This window comes from Rattus norvegicus, chromosome 2 (genome assembly GCF_036323735.1).
Source record: "Rattus norvegicus strain BN/NHsdMcwi chromosome 2, GRCr8, whole genome shotgun sequence".
NCBI classification, from domain to species: Eukaryota; Metazoa; Chordata; class Mammalia; order Rodentia; family Muridae; genus Rattus; species Rattus norvegicus.
The window spans coordinates 48,471,160-48,491,120 of NC_086020.1; the positions used below are offsets into that span (position 1 = coordinate 48,471,160).

At 40.1% G+C, this 19,961-nt stretch overlaps 1 protein-coding gene across 3 annotated transcripts in view; it reads right to left on the bottom strand.

Moving 5' to 3' along the window:
- Itga1 (integrin subunit alpha 1) overlaps positions 1-19,961 on the bottom strand; it is a 166,156-nt gene that overhangs the window by 91,979 nt on the left and 54,216 nt on the right. For all 3 annotated transcript variants that reach the window (XR_010063584.1, XM_039101763.2, NM_030994.2), the window contains 1 exon segment: positions 13,370-13,490. Coding sequence is in view for 2 of the 3 variants with exons in the window: in XM_039101763.2 (XP_038957691.1) it covers positions 13,370-13,490 (121 nt within the window). In the remaining variant the exon portion in view is untranslated.

The following is a 19,961-nucleotide window of genomic DNA, read 5'->3' on the forward strand; positions in this document are numbered from 1 at the left end:
GACTATGTTCTTATGAGTTCAGAGAACACACACACACACACACACACACACACACACACACAAACACACACACACACAAAATATCAAGCTATTCTAAAACCATATCTATATATAGTTGGGAATAGAAGTATGCCTCAATACTCTAAAATAACAACTATAAATTAACTAAAGTTTAATAGGGACTTATGTAAATAACTTCACCAGACTGCACATTACTGTCTATATTCATAGAGGATGTGGGAAGCCTTATTTAATGGGAGTTCATGTGAAAAAGTCATGGAGGATTTGGTTGACAGCACAAAAGCATGAGCCAATGGTGTATTTTGGTGCCAAAAATGCTAATGTGACCTTAGGCTGCATTGCTGGAAATAGATGCTCTGGTCAAGGGAAGCGATAGTCCCTCTGTGCTCTGCCCTGGTCGTGTCTGGAATCATCACATCAAGTGGGACATAGGCACAATGGAATGCATTGAATAGACTCAGACGGTGCAGAAGCAGGCAATTTTGTCAGGGAAGAGAGGCTCAGGGGGAAAATTGGGACATTTAGTAAGTGGGAAAGGGCTCAAAAAAGGACTGAGAGCTTATATAGGGGCACAAACACTTAAATAACTCAAATACTTGAAAATTTGTCATGCTGACACATGATGGGGTTTATTTTCTCTAAATTCTCTGTAAGAGTTTGTATTAATATAAACATATAAAAATTATAAATACCAAGGAATTAAACAGAATTAAACACATAAGCACATCATGTGTTTATCTGCTAAACAATTTCTGATGTAGACAAAGAACAAAAAGAATATTTCAATCTTTCAGGGCATAGTTCTTATTTCTAGAAAGCCATCATTAAAAGTATTCTGAAATAAGGGAGAAAAATTTGATACATAAAGGCAATGCTAAGGGAAATTTAAGAAATAAGGATGATAGCGAGAGGAGTTGTTTATTGCAGGGACACTCTGTAAAACCCTGTGTTACACACAAAGCAGAAGCTAAGGAGCGGACATACCAGAATGAAAATTTATCTGTGAACTAATTCAAAGAGAACCCTAGCTATTTAAGTGAAACAATGGTCTAATTTAAAGGAGATGAAACCAAATTATTAAACTCATCACAGTAGTAACTGATAACGTCCCCCATTTATTGAGTTTATACCATGTGCCAGGCACTGTCCTAAGTGCCTTCCATATATTAAATAATTAAATTCTCTCTATGAAAGATAGCATTGAGTGCTAAGCTTGGCGAATTCAAGCGTGGCTTTCGTGTTTACTCGGTATCTGGTTTAAGGTAAGTCTGTTTGTGTCTTAGATTTTGGTTTTATTCATGAATGAAATGAGGGCAGGTCGTCATCTCACATGACCATCACAGAAGTTAGCACAGTAAAGATGCACAGAAGATTTAGGAAATCATCGAGTTCATGTTATGGGCTACCTAAGTGTCCATTCTTTCTATTGATGTTCTGACTTTATTTCAGAATAGTAAGCAAGTAAGAACTGCAGAACACACAGATTTAAAACAGAGTGGGTAAAAGCACGACATAGCATCTCAAGATTAGATTTTTATAGTATTTTGTTTTGTGCAGTATGTCCCCATAGATTTATTTTATGGTTTAAAACAGTTTAGAGAAATTAGTATACTCTTATTGAAACTGTTGAGAACGAGATTTGATAAGTTAGTGCTTATTTAAAATGGGGCTGGAGAGATGGCGGAGTAGTTAAGAGCACTTGCTGTTCTTCAAGGAGACTAGAGTTCAGTCCTGAGTACCTACATCTTGTGGCTCTCAACTGCCAGAAACTCAGGCTCTTGGAGGTCCCACACCATCTTCTGTGTTCTACAGACACTGGCACTCACACTGACATGCGCTCATGCTCAGAAGTAAAGAGAAGAAGAGTCTAGCTAGGGGATGCATGTCCTGGCATTTTGGAGGCATCAGTAGGGAGAGCAGGAGATCACAAGTTCAAGTCCACTTCCAGTTACAGAGTGAGTTTGAAGTCTCCTTGAGCTATTTGAGACCTGATTGGGAAAAACAAAAACAAAAACAAACAAACAAAACAAAAGCTATCTATCTGACATTTAACCCCAGCCATGGGATGAGGGTACAAAAGAGATAAAAGACAGTATTTCAAGTGTCTTAAAACTGAAGCATGAAGTGAATTGTGTGGACCACAAGAGTGCATGAGTCTGAACTTAGTACAAAGTCAGTAAAGTCTTAGGGAAAGAAAGCATCACTCTCATGCTAAGTGCATGGAGTTCAGTGTAGCTGGAGAGAAGTTGAGGCTGCAGAATTAGATGAAGTTCAAATGATGAATGTTATTATGGTTCACATTAAAAATTAATTTAAATTAAATATCAAACTTGTATGTATGTATGTATGTATGAATGTATGAATGTATATATGTATATATGTATGTATGTATGCATGCATGCATGTATTCATACATCCACTCATTTCTGAGATAGGATCTTACTAGGTAGCCCAGGCTAGCCTACAATATGTGGTCACACTGTCTCCATAACCCAAGTGCTGGCCTATAGGTGTGTGTCACCATACTTGACTTCCATTTACAGATGCGTGTCATGTCGAACATGTTGCTTACATTGTTATGGATAAATTAAAGGGATGTAAAGTTAGGGGACAAGATGAAAGTTCAGATGAGATCTGAAACAAGGAAATAGAGAGGAAAAAGCACCAATCTTATACATAAATATTTATGCTTATAAGCTGCTTAGTTTGGATCCCTCCCAAAAAAGAGCAAAAAATAAATGGTTCAAAGAGATTCTATCAAGTATTTCTAAGCACACATAAGAATGGAGTTAGGAGAAGAAAAAAAATAAAGGGTATAAAAGTAATTTTGTGTATAGAAATAAAATAATTAAGAAACTGGTTTCTTTCATAGGCAGGTGTGATCAGTTTCATCAGAGATATCTTAGAACTCTTCAAGGTCTTACCAAATATAATGAAACTAACATAGTAACCAATCAAAACTGTACTAATGTCACTGCTTTGCTCCCTATCAATCACATTAGAGATTACCAAACCCTTCTGGAAAATTCCCTTAGCCCTGCATAAAACCCTCCAGTGGTCATCATGCTGGTGATTTTTGCAGAATAAACTCTTTTTGCCTTTGTATACTATTTGAATTGGGTTTCTGCCTTCAATGATCCTGGACCCTAACAAAACCACATGAAACACATTCCGAGCCTAGAGAAGCCTACAGGTAAATGTTATCTCCTGGAAAGAGTAGAGTTCACAGACCACATGAAGCTCAAGAAGAAGGAAGACCAAAGTGTGGATGCTTCAGTCCTTCATAGAAGGGGGAACAAAAATACTCACAGGAGGAAATTTGGAGACAAAGTGTGGAGCAGAGACTGAAGGAAAGGCCATTCAGAGACTGCCCCACCTGGGGATACATCCCATTTGCAGCCACCAAACCCAGATAATATTGTGGATGCCACTAAGTGCATGCTGACAGGAGCCTGATAAAGCTGACTCCTGAGAATCTCTGCCAGAGTCTGACAAATACAGAGGCAGATGCTTGCAGCCAACCATTGGACTAAGAACAGAGTCCCCAGTGGAAGAAATAGAGAAAGGACTGAAGGAGCTGAAGGGGTTTGCAACCCCATAAGAACAACCAACGATATCAATATCAACCAACCAGACTCCTCCCCCAGAGCTCCCAGGGACTAAACCACAATCCCAAGAGAACACAGGGATGAACCTATGGCTCCATCTGCATAGATAGCAGAGGATGGCCTTATCAGGCATCAATGGGAGGAGAGGCCCTTGGTCCTGTCGAGGCTCAATGCCCCAGTGTAGGGGAATGTCAGGATGGGGAGGCAGGAAGGTTGGGTAGATGGGTGAGGGAGCACCCTCATAGAAGCAGGTGGGAGATGGGATAGTGGGGGTTTCTGGTGGAGAAATAGGGAAAGGGGATACCATTCAAAATGTAAATAAAAATCCATATAAAAGAAGACATTAAAAAAAAGAGTACAAATGGTGAGGGGCTGAAAACTGGCATGTATGTGGAAGAGGAAAATTAGGTAAGAGTGATGAGAGAGAGAGAGAGAGAGAGAGAGAGAGAGAGAGAGAGAGAGAGAGAGAGAGAGAATGCGGAACCAGGGAGGGCCCAGAGTGGCAGGAGAGCATAGAAGCTCGGTGCTAGCGTGTGGTGTCTTGTCCTTATTAAGGTAGAATGGGCTTCTTCACAGCATAACTGCCTCCGATTTCCCAAAAGTGACATATGTTATCTGCAAGATAACCAGTTTCATTTCTACCAGATTCATTTCACAACTTAAACCCTAAGTTCAATAGGTGCACATAGATCATTTTCTTGAAGCAATGAAGGTCAGAACTCCATCAGAGAGAAGCGCAGGACTCCAACCATCTGTGAATCTCTCCTTCCTGGGCTAGCTGGAGTTGTGAATTGTAGCCTTCCTCATTCTTAAGACAAATTTGTGTTTTTTGTTTTGTTTTGGTTTTTTTGCACTGCCCACGTAGCCAGGTACTCTACTGTCTCTTCTGTACCAGCTTCTCTGCATTCTGTCTCCCAATCATTACACATAAGGAGGTTGACTCCATAGTACATTGCTTTAAATGCTTCATACTTTGTTGAAAAGATAAGTCCAAAGTTATTAGCAAAGCCTCATCCCCTTGATTTTAGCCGAGCTACCTGAAATAAATTGGCTGTAGATTTAGCTTCCAATCTCACCTGACATCCTGAACCTATTTCCTTCTCTAATATCTTTGACACCATAGGTTCACTGACATTGTTTACATGACATGACTTACATGAGTTAAGCCATCCTGGACCATGTGGATTTGATTGAGATGACAAAATAATAAAGCCAAATGAATAAACCCAATGGGCAGGAGGAAACCATAATCCTCATAATCTTCAGGAAGTATAAAAATCAGTGACTCTGTAAGTCAGTAAGTATTGAGGTGATTGGTAATGCAGCAACAATTGGAAAAAACAGGGAAGAGCTCTTACAATCTTGCTTCATCCTCTTGCAGAGTGATCCCTAAGGCTTCGCTGTAAGAGTTGTGTCGTAGACGTATCAGTTGGGACTGGGCCCAGAACTTGGTGTTTTGAGCAGGTGTGGAGTTCTGTAATTGTCTTTGTTGCAAAGAAATGTTTCCTTGATAGAACGTAAGAATTCCATCTGTGGGTAAGACCCCTGAAGGGATGGGAAGCTTGCTGTGAATTTGGATCTGGCTGCCTAAACACGAGCTGGACAAAGACAACAATAGTAGACATGCTAAGGTGGAAAGGGAAAGCTCAGGAGGCCTTAACCCCACCAAAAGAACTACAGGCAATAAAGGAATGCTGAGGGCATGAGAGAAAGTGTTACCCAGGGAAGAGCACATCAAATGGCTATCCAATCCCAGTTAGTTAGCACTGGGAGGGGGAAATTATGCGCGCGCGCGCACACACACACACACACACACACACACACACACACACACACTATATAAATATTATATATATATATTTGAAGTGAACAAGTTATACTTATATATTTAAGAATATATATATGTGAATATGAATATATTTCTACATATGAGTGTGTGTAATAATAATCAAAGAAAGAGGAGCTGAACATAGCAGTGCATGCCTTTTCCTGCCTTCAGGAAGCAGAGGCAGACAGAAGATCGCTGTGACTTTGAGGTCAGACTGATCTACAAAATGAGTTCCAGGACAGCTACAGGGTGAGACTCAGTCTAGAAAAAAATAAAAGAAAAAGAAAAGAAGACAAAAAAAGAGGATACGAATTTGAAAGAAAGCAGTGTCAGGGTTGGCACATGGGGAGGGTAAGAGGGAGGAAAAAGAAAGGGGGAGTAATGTAACTATATTATAATCTCTGAAAAGTTACATAATAGAAACAGGAAGAAACGTAAATTTGGGCCTCATAGCCCACCATCTCTCTCACTCTCTTCCTATTTTGCAAACTATCTATAGTCATTTGGCAATAATTAAGGGACAGGGAATAGAGCAGTGAATTTGTAGAGTGACTTAAAGTGACAGAATCCACTCAGGAAAAAGCTGATAAGGCCCAGTCAAGTCAACATCTTCCATTCCCCAAATTCCACCATGTCAGCGGAACAGATGCAGTGTATAGGTGAACCCACCAGCTGGGAAATATAGTATTAGCCTGGTAAACCTGCGTAAGGAGTGAAAATGGAGTCCTGAGAAGCCTGCTGTTAACACAGAGGTTGTGAATGACAAGACGGAAGGAGATGGAGATTGTGGACGGACCAGGGAATGTGTGGAAGCAGGAGAATGAAGACCAAAAGGACAAATCACGGGAGGATTGGGTGTTGGAACACATCCGGATGAAGCTCCCAGTACACACAGGGGCAGGTAGGCCAAGACGATGTTTGACCTCTAGCACCAGAGAGACAAACTAGCAAATAGAAGACACTGGAATCTGAAGTGACACAGCAGTTATAGCCAAGGCTTGCTATGAAATCTGAGGGGAAAAAAATAGAGACCAAAGCGTGAGTGTAGGAAATGGTAGAACCCAGCAGCAGAAGATCCAGACAGGAAGTCTGGGGGTTGCACCAGTGGTAGAGACTGCACCAGCAGGATATAGCACATGAAATGGTTGTTTACTTTCTTGGGAGCCTGTTTCCTGTGGCAGCCCCAGCAAGTTCTTCTTGAATCACACATAGCTTACCACTCGAAGCCTAAGTAAGCCTGGTTTCCCCAAAAATGCCTAAAAATAACATGATCCAAGAAAAGTATCAGTGGAGGGTTCGGGGAATTCCAGCAATCCCAGTCTGGATAACATTGTTCTTTTGTCTCACGGGGCTGACCACCATTCTGACATAAAGTATACTTTTCCTTTTTTTTTTTAAAATTTATCATCTGTTTGGTGTGCCTCCCTCTCTAGCTCCCCCAATATCAGCAATTTTGGTTCACTCAGTGCGGGTGACAATTTTATTTATAAAAAAAATGGGAATTTAATAAATATTTTTAGCTGAATAAAATAAATGTTACTTAATTTATAATGAAATTAATAAATCAACAAATCAACAATTCATCACATTAAATTGTTAGTTAATACAAATATATTGAATTGATTATTTAATTAAAATATTAGTCAACATTTTTAGCTGAATAAATGGATGACTGTCAAATAAGTGGATCTGATTTTGTGTTTTATGAACAACTGAGAATCTTGGATTGTGAAGTCTTTTTTGCTCTGTTTCCTGTTTTAGAAGGTATTTTGCTTCTAGAATGTTCATACAGGACTTTGGGTCACAGAAGGCATTTCATCAACTCAAGGTTCTGGAGATTACTTCTTAGAGGGAGAAAACAGGCTGGAAGTCCGAGGGTGTTGTGTCACATCCTGGCCTTGTCACATGCTTGCTGTATAAGCCCTGTGGCCGCATTCACTGTCTCAGTTTCCTGTCAATGAGATGACTATCACTGCAGTGACTATATCCTGGGGTCAGGACAAATACCTGAGTCACAGCTCCTCAGAACTCTTGACTCAAGTCATCTTATCACACTTTTATTTCTACTAATTTATTTTTTTGCTTTCGTCTTTCATTCGAGACACATTCTCATTCTCAAGTCCTGGCTGTCCTGAAGACCAGGCTAGTCTAAATTCACCAAGATTATCAGGCCTCTGTCTCCTGAGTACCAGGAATTAAAACAGCACACTATCATGCCCCACCTAAATTTTGGTTTTCTATACAACATTTTGAAATGAATTGTTTGTAGGGAAAGAGGTAAAACGGTTTTGGATGTCACTGCTGATCTTTACAGAAACAGCTAATAAATTCGAGAATCAGGAAGGCTAGAGAAATTATATTCTCTCCATGTAAAAGTTCCAGTTATAATCAAAGTTTAGTGAGCTGAGGGAAAATGTGCTATTCATATTAGTCATTCTTGTTCTTAGAACCATGGCCATATTTATTTGAAGAGTGGGTGACCTCTGATGTCATTCTACAGGGAACATTCATGAAGAGAGTTTCTCCAAATTTCTGTTATTCCATAGAACTTTTTAAAGCCTAACTCTTTATTGATGTGGCACCGAGACCACCAAAGTCACTCTCAGACTGTCAGAAGCCTCTTTTTGCTTTCATAAATGGAATAACTGTTTTGTGATCTCAAAAAAAATGAATGAAAGAAACTTGTGCAGCAACCCTATTAGGTAGACTGATCTTGATTTTTAAGAAGGTAGAAGGTTGGAAATGAATTAGGCAAAAAAAGGGGGGGGGAGGCGGTTTTTGCAGGGAGAAAATATCAGTTTTAAAACTCATCACAAACAGTGCAAAGTAAATATTCTGCTAAACTCTATAAGAGAAGAACTTAAGGAAGCCTTTTCCCTCTCAGCATGAATAAAACATGCACATTGGATGTCGAATATCAGTCACACAAGCCATGGAGCCCTTTCCCAGCACAATCTAGAGTCATCCAGGGAAAAATCAAAGGGCTAGCAGGGTTTTGATACACATTGTGCTGAGGATTGGATTTGGAGGGGTCTATTTACCTGCAACCTGACATCTAGTAAGGGAGAACATGCCCGCTAAAGTCACAGAAGTCTCCAAGAGAGGTAGCCTGGACATCAGTTAAAAGGTCCATCCACTGGAACAGAGACTGAAGGAAAGGCCATCCAGAGACTGCCCCACCTGGGGATCCATCCCATATGCAGCCACCAAACCCAGACAATATTGCTGATGCCAAGAAGCGCATGCTGACAGGAGCCTGATATGGATTTCTCCTGAGAGGCTCTGCTAGAGTCTGACAAATACAGAGGCAGATGCTCGCAGCCAACCATTGAACTGATATTGGGGACCCCAATGGAGGTGTTAGAGAAAGAACTACAGGAGGTGAAGGGATTTGCAACCCCATAAGAACAATAATATCAACCAATCAGAGCTCCCAGGGACTAAACCACTACCCAAAGAGTACATATGGACTGAACCCTGGCTCCAACTGCATATGTAGCAAAGGATGTACTTGTTGGGCACCAATGGGAGGAGAAGCTTTTGGTCCTGCCAAGGCTGGACCCCAAGTGTAGGGGAATGTCAGGGTGGGGAGATGGGAAGGAGTGAGTGGGTGGGTGAAGCAGGGGGAGAGGGGATGGCATAGGGGGCTTATGGACGGGAAACTGGGAAAGGGGATAACATTTGAAATGTAAATAAAAATAAAAAGTCTAAAAAAAAAAAAGTCCATCCACACTCTTCATTCTTGAGGAATTATGGGTGAAACAGACTTCATTTATAGACTTAACAGACTTTTACCTTTGATATTTTAAATTTTCATTAAAATTTGTTTGATTTATGATCAAAAAGGGGGGTGGTTTCCAGTGTAGACTAAAAGGACTGGGAGAGAACAGTGGAAATCCCAAGATGACAGCTTATATTTTCCTGATTTTCCCCTCGTGCCTGGGACATTGCTTTTCTGGTGGCTACCATCAAGTCTGTGCATCTGGAAAGCTTATGTAGGGCCATGAATATTTTAATCACTTTTCCTCATAGTGAAACTATTAAACCAGTTTTGCTTTTCTGGGTCCTTCTGAACCACATAGCAATCACTTGGATGCTGTAGCTTATGCTCACCATGATGAGGAACCCTGATCTTAACCAGAGGTATGCATGATGAGTTCCATTACCAAGAAAACACGTGGTTTCTGGGCAGACGTCATAAAGTAAATTAGTCTTGGTGATAAACTCTTAAGAGGTAAGGGAGACATAAAGCTATGCCCCTGTTGTTTTAATTCTTTCAACAGAATTCAAACAATGTTTTTTTAAACATGTGTAATGACCCAAAATAATTCCTTCTTTAGGCATGATGCAGTCAAGAGGTAGGCTGAGTCAAAATGCTTTTGTTTATGTTTTGCTTTTTTTTTATTAACCTAAGTTGGACGAGTTTCTAATGAGGGCTGTAAATATGACTTATAAAGCTGTTCATCCCTGAAGAAATTAAAACAACGGAATCCACCTTGCCCAAAGTCCGCCAGCTACTCTGTAATGTAGTTCCCAGAGTAAGCCTGCATTCTGTCTGATTGCATAAACATTTGCAGAATATCCAAACATGTTTCTCCATCACCAATGCCTGGCTCTCTTTAGAGCCACTGTTGGCTACCATGCTACCTGTTACAATTTGGGCATTCTGGGATGGAAGTCTTCTTGCTTTTAAATTCATTCATTCATACCAATTCAGTTGTGACATGGGAGATGTTAAAACAAAAACAGGTAGCTCATATCCATATACTTCCCAAATGCTCATAGTCTCACATGGAATATTGATAAGTAAAATCTGGTGCTAGCCATGAAAATAGCAATTATCAAAATTTACTTTTGAATGTATTTCTAATAAAGGGAAAGCCTAGGAAGCCTTGAGATCCATTTCTAGTACTGCTTTAAGCAGTTCCCTTTCTCTAGGAGAACTATTCTTTTTATTTTTAAGTAGTTGTGCTTGAGGGACAGTAACAGCATGTTAAACAAGACGCAGCTGGCTAGTCAATTCATAGTCACCGTGTGCATATGTTTGTCTGTGTGTCAGATACAGAGCAGGGCACAGGTACAGGCTGGGCACTAAAGCCAGACACTTTATTCAGCCTGTTCTACTCTGTTTGCTTTTCCACCCATCTCTATTCTGGTTTAAAGTTTCTAATTATCTAGACACCAAGCCATTTAAAAATAAACCCAGCTTTCTAAGAAGATTGATTTTTACATTTCTGTAAATATGTACACAAATATGTCTCTGTCAATGATTCTCCGTTTTCCAAGAATCCAATACCGAAATTTTGGAATATATCTTATCACTTTGATATCTTAACTTTTCCCTTCTAAAGTTCCATCAAAACTTAATGATTTATCCAAGTTGATGCTGCATAGACATTTATTTGGTTCCAATCACCTTGACCTTATCTCTCTTTTTATTTTGTTACATTTTTGTTTGTTTGTTTGGCACCATATTTCTAGTAACCCATGTGGGCCTTAATTCCACAGACAATGGAGAATGACCCTGAACTAAGTGACCTTCCCATCTTGGTGTCTCAAGTACTAGGATTTCAGGCTGACTCACCAAGCCCTACAGTCTTATCTCTTAAGTACTTAATTGGATTCTTGCTTGAAGATAGGTTTCCTAATTCATAGGCAATCCGCTCAGATCCACACTAATTTCCAAAATGACACTTAACGCAACAGTCTGCAGAGGTTTCTCCATGTTCCTTTTTGGTTCCAAGATCTGTTACTTGTTTTTGAGGGTCTACCTTTACTCATGTGGTTCCCCAGCCGAGAGTGACATTTCTGTTTCCTCTTATCCACGGATAAGTCACTTTTCAAGACTTAGATCGAAAACAAGTGCTTCTTCCCAAACTCTCAAGGAGCTCACAGTGTGTCCCACGCTGCTTGGTACCACTGTTGATTCTTAATTGCTTCCACTATGCCTTCTGGATTATAAGCTTCTATTTCTTTTTTTTTTCTTTTTTTTTTTTTTTTTTTTTTTTGGTTCTTTTTTTCGGAGCTGGGGACCGAACCCAGGGCCTTGCGCTTCCTAGGTAAGCGCTCTACCACTGAGCTAAATCCCCAGCCCCAGCTTCTATTTCTTTAATCTTGCATTTCCCACAGAGTTAGCACAATGATGACTATGTAGGACACATTTGTTGCTTAACTGATCCAAACTTAGCGATGGCTAAAGAAAAAGTCTTCATCTTTTAAAAACTAGTTGTAAAGAGAACCCATTTACATTTAATGCGTGAAGGAAGATCTGTGAGGCCTGGTCTCAGATCTAAAAGAAGCTTGAGCCCTTACTAGTGTTTCACAGATGTCTCTAGAATTCACCGTGCGCTTCAAGTCCAGTTCAGTGTAAGTCCATCCAAACATTTCGTTAGCAACATTTGCTTCGCTACTCTGATTTTTATTGCTAATCTCTGCCCTCATTTGTTCTGTCTCCCTTTTCATCTAGATCTTCGCCTCTGAGGAGACATGATGACGGTGGGAATGAGACTTGTCATAGCAGCAAGGTCCATTTAAGACTGACTTAGATTCTTAATCATTTTGGCCCCACAAAGAAAAGATACATTAAAAAGAAATTTTATAAATCATTTTGTCAATATTTGGCTGTCCTTTAAGTAGGCATTTTCAGTCTTCGAAGTCTTGGTGTTCACTATAGCTTGCTTTAATACATACACGAATGTATCTATCAATGCTGGATAAAAATCAACTTTTTAGATGTGTTCATTACATAGCAAAAAGAAACCTGATGAATTGGCCCACTCACCATTTTTCCACCTAGGTTGAGCCTTTTGAAGTGCTGGCACAATTTTTGTAAGGGGTGTCTGGTCTCTAAAAGGATGACTTTGTTCGACTTTAAAAACAGCATGGGGTCAGGTATGGGGAATGTAGGAAAAATGGACAGAGAATGTAAAACTTCCCAGAAATGTTAGTAAAATTCTCACAAATGGTAATGCACACATAGAATACAACATCTGTACTTAGAAAATGTGAGAATTTAAATTATTACTTTTGATTGTCTTTAGGGAATTATAATCAAACTTAAAATGTCTAGAGGAGAAATAAAAACATACATCTTCTCTGTGAAATAATAATTGTGAACTGACACATTACTGTTGTCCTAGACAATACAAGTCTCTTTTGCTAGGAAAAAAAGGGCTTTTAAAATTAAGAAACAGACACTTAACTAACTCATACTTAGTTTCTAATATATATTATTTAATATATCTGTATTGAATACAATTAGATGGGATGAAAAGTAAAAGATCTCTACTATTTATTTTGTGAAATTGTTAAAAGTTAAATATACTCTAATTTACAATGACGTTAACTAAACCTTCATAGTATTAAAACTATATATTAGAAATTTAGTATGGTTCACTGTCATCCATACACAACACTTAGTATACTACCAAAGCACAAAACCAACCAACCAAACAAACAAAACAAAAACTCAAAACAAAACAAAACAAAACAAAAAACCAACAAGACAAAGCATAAACCTAAACACCCAGCAACTACCGTAATAGTCATCCCTTCTGGGCATTTGACCTCCCATCTCCTCCTTCTTAAGGAACTTAGTCAAGTATTCAAGTAACTGTAGAATACGAATTAACCCAGGAAGACTTGGCAAAGCAACCCAGTTACTGAATACTGGGATAAGACTCTTCCTTGAGGTCATTCTGAGAGTTAAGCTCGGAAGTCTGTAACCACTTCCTCTAACGTTCTAAGGAATGCTGCGTCTTTGACTTCACATCAACCTCCATCACCGACCCACTAGAACACATTTTCTAGCACAAATGAGTCATTCAGTTAATGTCCCATTCATAAAACACGCTGAAGATATTTTCCATTTCTGTGTCAAAGAGCTGGACAACAACAGAGTCTGTTTGCTTACCATTTGCCTTCTTCGTTTTCATATTGTTGAACAGTGTATCCAAACATGTCCTCTACTGGGCCACTGAAACTCATTGAGTTTTTCACATCAACATTGAAGGAGACGCAGAAGCCTAGGATGACTGAGAGGGGGAAAGAAAGTCCTGTTACATAAGGTTGACACTATGTTTTGGATTGTGGAAGGCATTCTTAAGGTTACCAAAGAATGCTACACTCTTATGGAAAAGAACATTGAAATCAAGAGTATGAGAGCTCTAGGAAGGATCTGATAGGATGTGGCTCATTGAGCATCAACAAGCTGGCTTTAAAGATGTTTAGAAATAAACATCTGTACCATTCCCAGAAGTAAAATTCCAGGATTGAGTGGGAGTTGCAGAAACTAAAGATGACTAATGCGTTTGCATATACTCTCCCAGAAGTGATTCCTACAGTAAAATGTGAGCAGCTGTAATCATAAAAAGCATCCTTTCCCCACTGCAAGTTCTGAAGGTGCAGGCAGGTGCAGCTTCGTCTCACTGAGATGGCGTTCTCCATACTGTTTCTGAAAGGAAATTGTCTTTTCTCTTGATGGTCTTTAGCGGGTTGCTTCTAGTTGGGGATGGCCTGGGGTTCTACACAGGCCTGAAATAAATTCTACTTCTCCTACTGAACCAAGCAGAGGATGGAAGCTTGTAGTAACACAAAAATGCCACCATGCAACAGTGTGGACTATGATAACCTCACAATATATCTATATACCTATATACCTATATATCTAGATATCTAGATATATAGATATATAAAATCTCTTTAATTTCCCTGTGATCCAGGAGTACTTTTTAATTTTACAAGAAGGGTGACCATATACAAAAGTTCTGTAATCACAAGCTCAGATGGACGGTACCAAATTCCTCTTTTGGTCCTAGTTTTGATACTTACAAGTTTCAATATCCATCTTCTAAATGTAACTAACAATTCTTCTCAATGATTCCCCCCCCCCACCTTATACAATGACAGCACAGTCTAAGATATATTCAGAAGTGATTAAGCCCAGCTTCTCAAAATTAGATTCAATCACACAGATTCCGGAAACTTCTCTGTCCTATTCCTATGGATTTGGTAGATTTAACGTATCTATTCTCCTGACTCTTATTCATGCTAAACTTTTTCATAAATCTATTCTAAATCCAGGGTATTTAACTCATAGCCTTCCAATTTCAGTATCAGCAATAATTGTTTATGGATGCACGGGATTCTAACTTAATTTTGAGAAAATATTTGCAGAGGAAAGCAACCATACTTTTCATGTGTAGATTTATTTATATGGTCTTTCTTGATCTTTGGGTTCCTAAAAACCTCTCCTTAGATTCTTAACGAAACTTCTTACCAAGATCACTAGTAAATGTTATTTATGTTATTATTATCTATTGGAGATTTTCCCCTAGAGCATGAAAGTCTTAAACTGGGGACCATCTTCCTCATCTTTTTATCCTTTATAAAACTCTGGCACAATTCCTCATGCACAGATGGGCAGGAACACATTTGAAGTTTGAAAGATAACGTGCTGTAGAGGGAAGGGTGCCGGCTGTGGCTGGAGAGGCGCTGGCAGCCAGTCACCCTAGTGCGTTTTAAAGTTCTAAAGCAAGGGGGAGACGGATGGGACTTGGCAGTGAGAAGAAACTTTCTACCCAGGATTTGGGAGAGTCTCTGTGAATAGTGAGACGCACAGGACAAATATGGGTGTGAGACATGAAGCAGTCTTCCTGGCTGGCACGAAGAAAGTAGACAGGGAGTGGATGGCCAAGAATGTACATTTCCCCTTCATCCCCTCAAGGGTGATGGAGCACAGCTGGGTACCATTCCCTACATCCTCCTCATTTAGAAAGGTATTTTCAACAGTGATCACCCTCTGCTCAGAGCCCCTAGTACCCGAGCTTACCTGTTATAGTCAGGTTTTAATGCTTTGAACAGGTTCAACAGATTATTTCTTTCACATAAAAAACACTCAAACTGTTGCCTCCACAGTGTGGTTTCTCACCCTTAGCACTACATGCAAATTTGTCATAAGGGGCTCTGTTGAAAGCTGCTTAGTTATACTCATAGCCCCAATGCACATGATATGCTAGTTAGTGGCGTTCTGGAAGTTATGACTGTCAAAATGATTTCTAGAAACTGCCAAAATCTTGTGGAGTCAAAATTGTCCATAGCTGAAAGCAATCATTCAAGAGCTATAAGGACCAGAACACTGCCATTGAGGACTGTACACCAGCTACGGCCATCACCCAGGGGCTTGTGACTTTCAGCTTCCCCCCCAGATTTCATGAATCACATCTCCATGGGATCATATTCCTCTTAAGGTATAAGAAGTATACCTAGGTGACGATGCTTCTTTTTCACTATGTCAACTCAGGTAGCAGAATTGACTGAATTCAAAGGAATCAACAAGTTTTAGTCAAAATCAGGAAAGCATCATTTTGTTGTTGTTGTTAAGGTCAGTTGGACTCCTTTGATGGATTCGTAATTTCATCACATTATCTATTTTTTTCTTTTTTCTTTTTGAAATTCTCTCCTAAAGGTGACTTTGCTACTCCTCAACCTAAGACCAAGAGTGTTTGGTGTTCTTGGGTCTGTTTATTCTACTTGTTGCATGGAATGTCTACGGGTGGGTGCTGCACCCCCTCCCATTTCCTGTTCTTAGAATTCTACAGGCGATTTGCTCAAAGCGATTGTAAATCTGTCCCTTTTATGTTTTCTGAGGCACCAAGGAGCCTGTAGCACAGGAGATAACATTAAAAAAGAAAAGTAGTTTACAACTTGTCCTTTTGATTTAGAAGAGTGGGTAAAGAATAAAAGCGGCATCTTCTAACTTAGCTTAATGTTCCTTTTATTATAGTATATATTCTTGGAACTTTATGTTCTAGAAGCGAGACAAAATGGCACTTATTCTTGACGAAAGGAAAAAAATAAACCTGACAAACACAAAAACATAAAACAAAGCAGGCTGAAAGGCTTGAGAGTTCAGACAGGGAAAATATTGAAAGTAACTGGAAACGAAGCAGCACGGACTAAACTCAGATGTCTGAAAGGAACGCTGACCTCACTCACAAGTACACCTGAGAACTTGCTTATACTGGATGCCACATCTTATTTCTCCTGCTCTAGTCTACTAAGTTTGCCAACAGTCCTATGGATACCAGTCTCACCAGTATCACAAGGGTGAGCTTCAATAGCCAAGAAGCTTCCCCATCTTTTTTCAGGATTTCATAATCCTGTGGAAAGCATCCATCACCATTCATTTTTTTTTCTCCCTAAAACTAGAAAAAACTTGGCGCCAGGTAACCCAGGGACAACTTCAGAAGGAAGTGTCTTCTCCTTAACAAGAATTAGTTCAAGTAGTCCTGTCTCCTCAGAGTGGTTGGAGGAAGAAACTCTTCTTTGGTGGCAACTGGCTGGGAAGGATGCTGAAGAGGCTGCTATGGGAAAATAGTCATGGCAACAGAGCTTGGACCAAACTTCTTGGATGATGTCATGGAAATACATACTTATAGAGAAAAGAAATGAAGGCGTCTGCTCCTTTTCAAGTACGGCCATATGTTATGTGTATAGCACTTAAAAGAGGAGGAGGAAGATGAGGTTGTTGGTGTTGAAATTTTTCGTTTGCAAATTGAATTATATTTATGTATTTCTTTTTCTTCTCTGTCTCTCTCTGTCTCTCTGCCTCTCTGCCTCTCTGTCTTTTACTTTTTGCTCCAGAATGGAATTTACCGTACAAGGTAATAAATGAGAGAAACAGATACATAGCTTCCAGGTCTGGGTTTATTTGCACTAAAATATTTTTTCCATAGAAATAACATATTAAGTAATAGGTTAGATGGGGTGGCAGTTGTTACTTTCTATTTGTATGTTAGGAAACTGAACCTCGGAAAGGTCGTCTAAGCCAAGTGTATTAACAGCAGACCTAAGATATCAATACGGGTCTCCTGAGGTCAAATCATGGACTTTATGTAAGTAGCTATTGAGTTGGCCAGATTAACAAAGATGAAAATATGACCCATCTAAGAAGGATGTTCAACTGGCGCCATGTAAGTTTTTAACTCTGTAGAGCTTTGGGGTGAACTGGAAAAGAAAAAGAAAGCCAATGAAGGTAGATGATGATGGGTATTTTCAGATACCGTGGACTGGGTTGGAAGTCGCACTCCATGCTCCTCACATTCCCAGTTCCAAGAAGAGTCACTGTGGTCTGTGTGCTTGCTCTTTAAACAAGAACGTCTGGGCCGCACATCTGGCCCAGCAATGCTCACTAGTGTCCTCCAGATGGGAATACGTAATTGATAATGGAATTTTCTACCTTGCAAATTCTGAGCCCAAGGCAAGTGAATCTCAAATAAATGGTAGCAAAGAAACTGTATTCTAATGCCATTACTTTCCTTTATATACAGCCACCCAATTAGACAAGATGGATGAAGCAAAGAAGTGCAGGCCAACAGGAGCCGGATGTAGATCGCTCCTGAGAGACACAGCCAGAATACAGCAAATACAGAGGCAAATGCCAGCAGCAAACCACTGAACTGAGAATAGGACCCCCGTTGAAGGAATCAGAGAAAGAACTGGAAGAGCTTGAAGGGGCTCGAGACCCCATATGTACAACAATGCCAAGCAACCAGAGCTTCCAGGGACTAAGCCACTACCTAAAGACTATACATGGATTGACCCTGGACTCTGCCCTCATAGGTAGCAATGAATATCCTAGTAAGAGCACCAGTGGAAGGGGAAGCCCTGGGTCCTGCTAAGACTGAACCCCAGTGAACTAGACTGGTGGGGGGAGGGCGGCAATGGGGAGGGTTGGGAGGGGAACACCCATAAGGAAGGGGAGGGGGGAGGGGAATGTTTGCCCGGAAACCGGGAAAGGGAATAACACTCGAAATGTATATAAGAAATACTTAAGTTAATAAAAAAAAAATAAAGATGGGGAAAAAAATAACTTCTCATGGAAGTTTCTCCAACCTAGCAACAGGGGAACTCATAATTAACATTAGCTTCAATCCAAAGACGGAAATGATGACATATAAAATGAAAGGTAATAATAGTTAATGTTGTGTGGTGAATTGAGAACTTCCAGAATAAGTTCTGTCCTGTCTTGTCATATACAACAACGTCACAATATCCATGCTTTGTCTCTGAAATCTTTTTTTTTTTTTATTAACTTGAGTATTTCTTATATACATTTCGAGTGTTATTCCCTTTCCCGGTTTCCGGGCAAACATCCCCCTCCCCCCTCCCCTTCCTTATGGGTGTTCCCCTCCCAACCCTCCCCCCATTGCCGCCCTCCCCCCATAGACTAGTTCACTGTGGGTTCAGTCTTAGCAGGACCCAGGGCTTCCCCTTCAACTGATGCTCTTACTAGGATATTCATTGCTACCTATGAGGTCAGAGTCCAGGGTCAGTCCATGTATAGTCTTTAGGTAGTGGCTTAGTCCCTGGAAGCTCTGGTTGCTTGGCATTGTTGTACTTTTGGGGTCTCGAGCCCCTTCAAGCTCTTCCAGTTCTTTCTCTGATTCCTTCAATAGGGGACCTATTCTCAGTTCAGTGGTTTGCTGCTGGCATTCGCCTCTATATTTGCTGTATTCTGGCTGTGTCTCTCAGGAGCGATCTACATCCGGCTCCTGTCGGTCTGCACTTCTTTGCTTCATCCATCTTGTCTAATTGGGTGGCTGTATATGTATGGGCCACATGTGGGGCAGGCTCTGAATGGGTGTTCCTTCAGTCTCTGTTTTAATCTTTGCCTCTCCCTTCCCTGCCAAGGGTATTCTTTTTCCTCATTTAAAGAAGGAGTGAAGCATTCACATTTTGATCATCCGTCTTGAGTTTCGTTTGTTCTAGGGATCTAGGGTAATTCAAGCATTTGGGCTAATAGCCACTTATCAATGAGTGCATACCATGTATGTCTTTCTGTGATTGGGTTAGCTCACTCAGGATGATATTTTCCAGTTCCAACCATTTGCCTACGAATTTCATAAACTCGTTGTTTTTGATAGCTGAGTAATATTCCATTGTGTAGATGTACCACATTTTCTGTATCCATTCCTCTGTTGAAGGGCATCTGGGTTCTTTCCAGCTTCTGGCTATTATAAATAAGGCTGCGATGAACATAGTGGAGCACGTGTCTCTTTTATATGTTGAGGCATCTTTTGGGTATATGCCCAAGAGAGGTATAGCTGGATCATCAGGCAGTTCAATGTCCAATTTTCTGAGGAACCTCCAGACTGATTTCCAGAATGGTTTTACCAGTCTGCAATCCCACCAACAATGGAGGAGTGTTCCTCTTTCTCCACATCCTCGCCAGCATCTGCTGTCACCTGAGTTTTTGATCTTAGCCAATCGCACTGGTGTGAGGTGAAATCTCAGGGTTGTTTTGATTTGCATTTCCCTTATGACTAAAGATGTTGAACATTTCTTTAGGTGTTTCTCAGCCATTCGGCATTCCTCAGCTGTGAATTCTTTGTTTAGCTCTGAACCCCATTTTTTAATAGGGTTATTTGTTTCCCTGCGGTCTAACTTCTTGAGTTCTTTGTATATTTTGGAAATAAGGCCTCTATCTGTTGTAGGATTGGTAA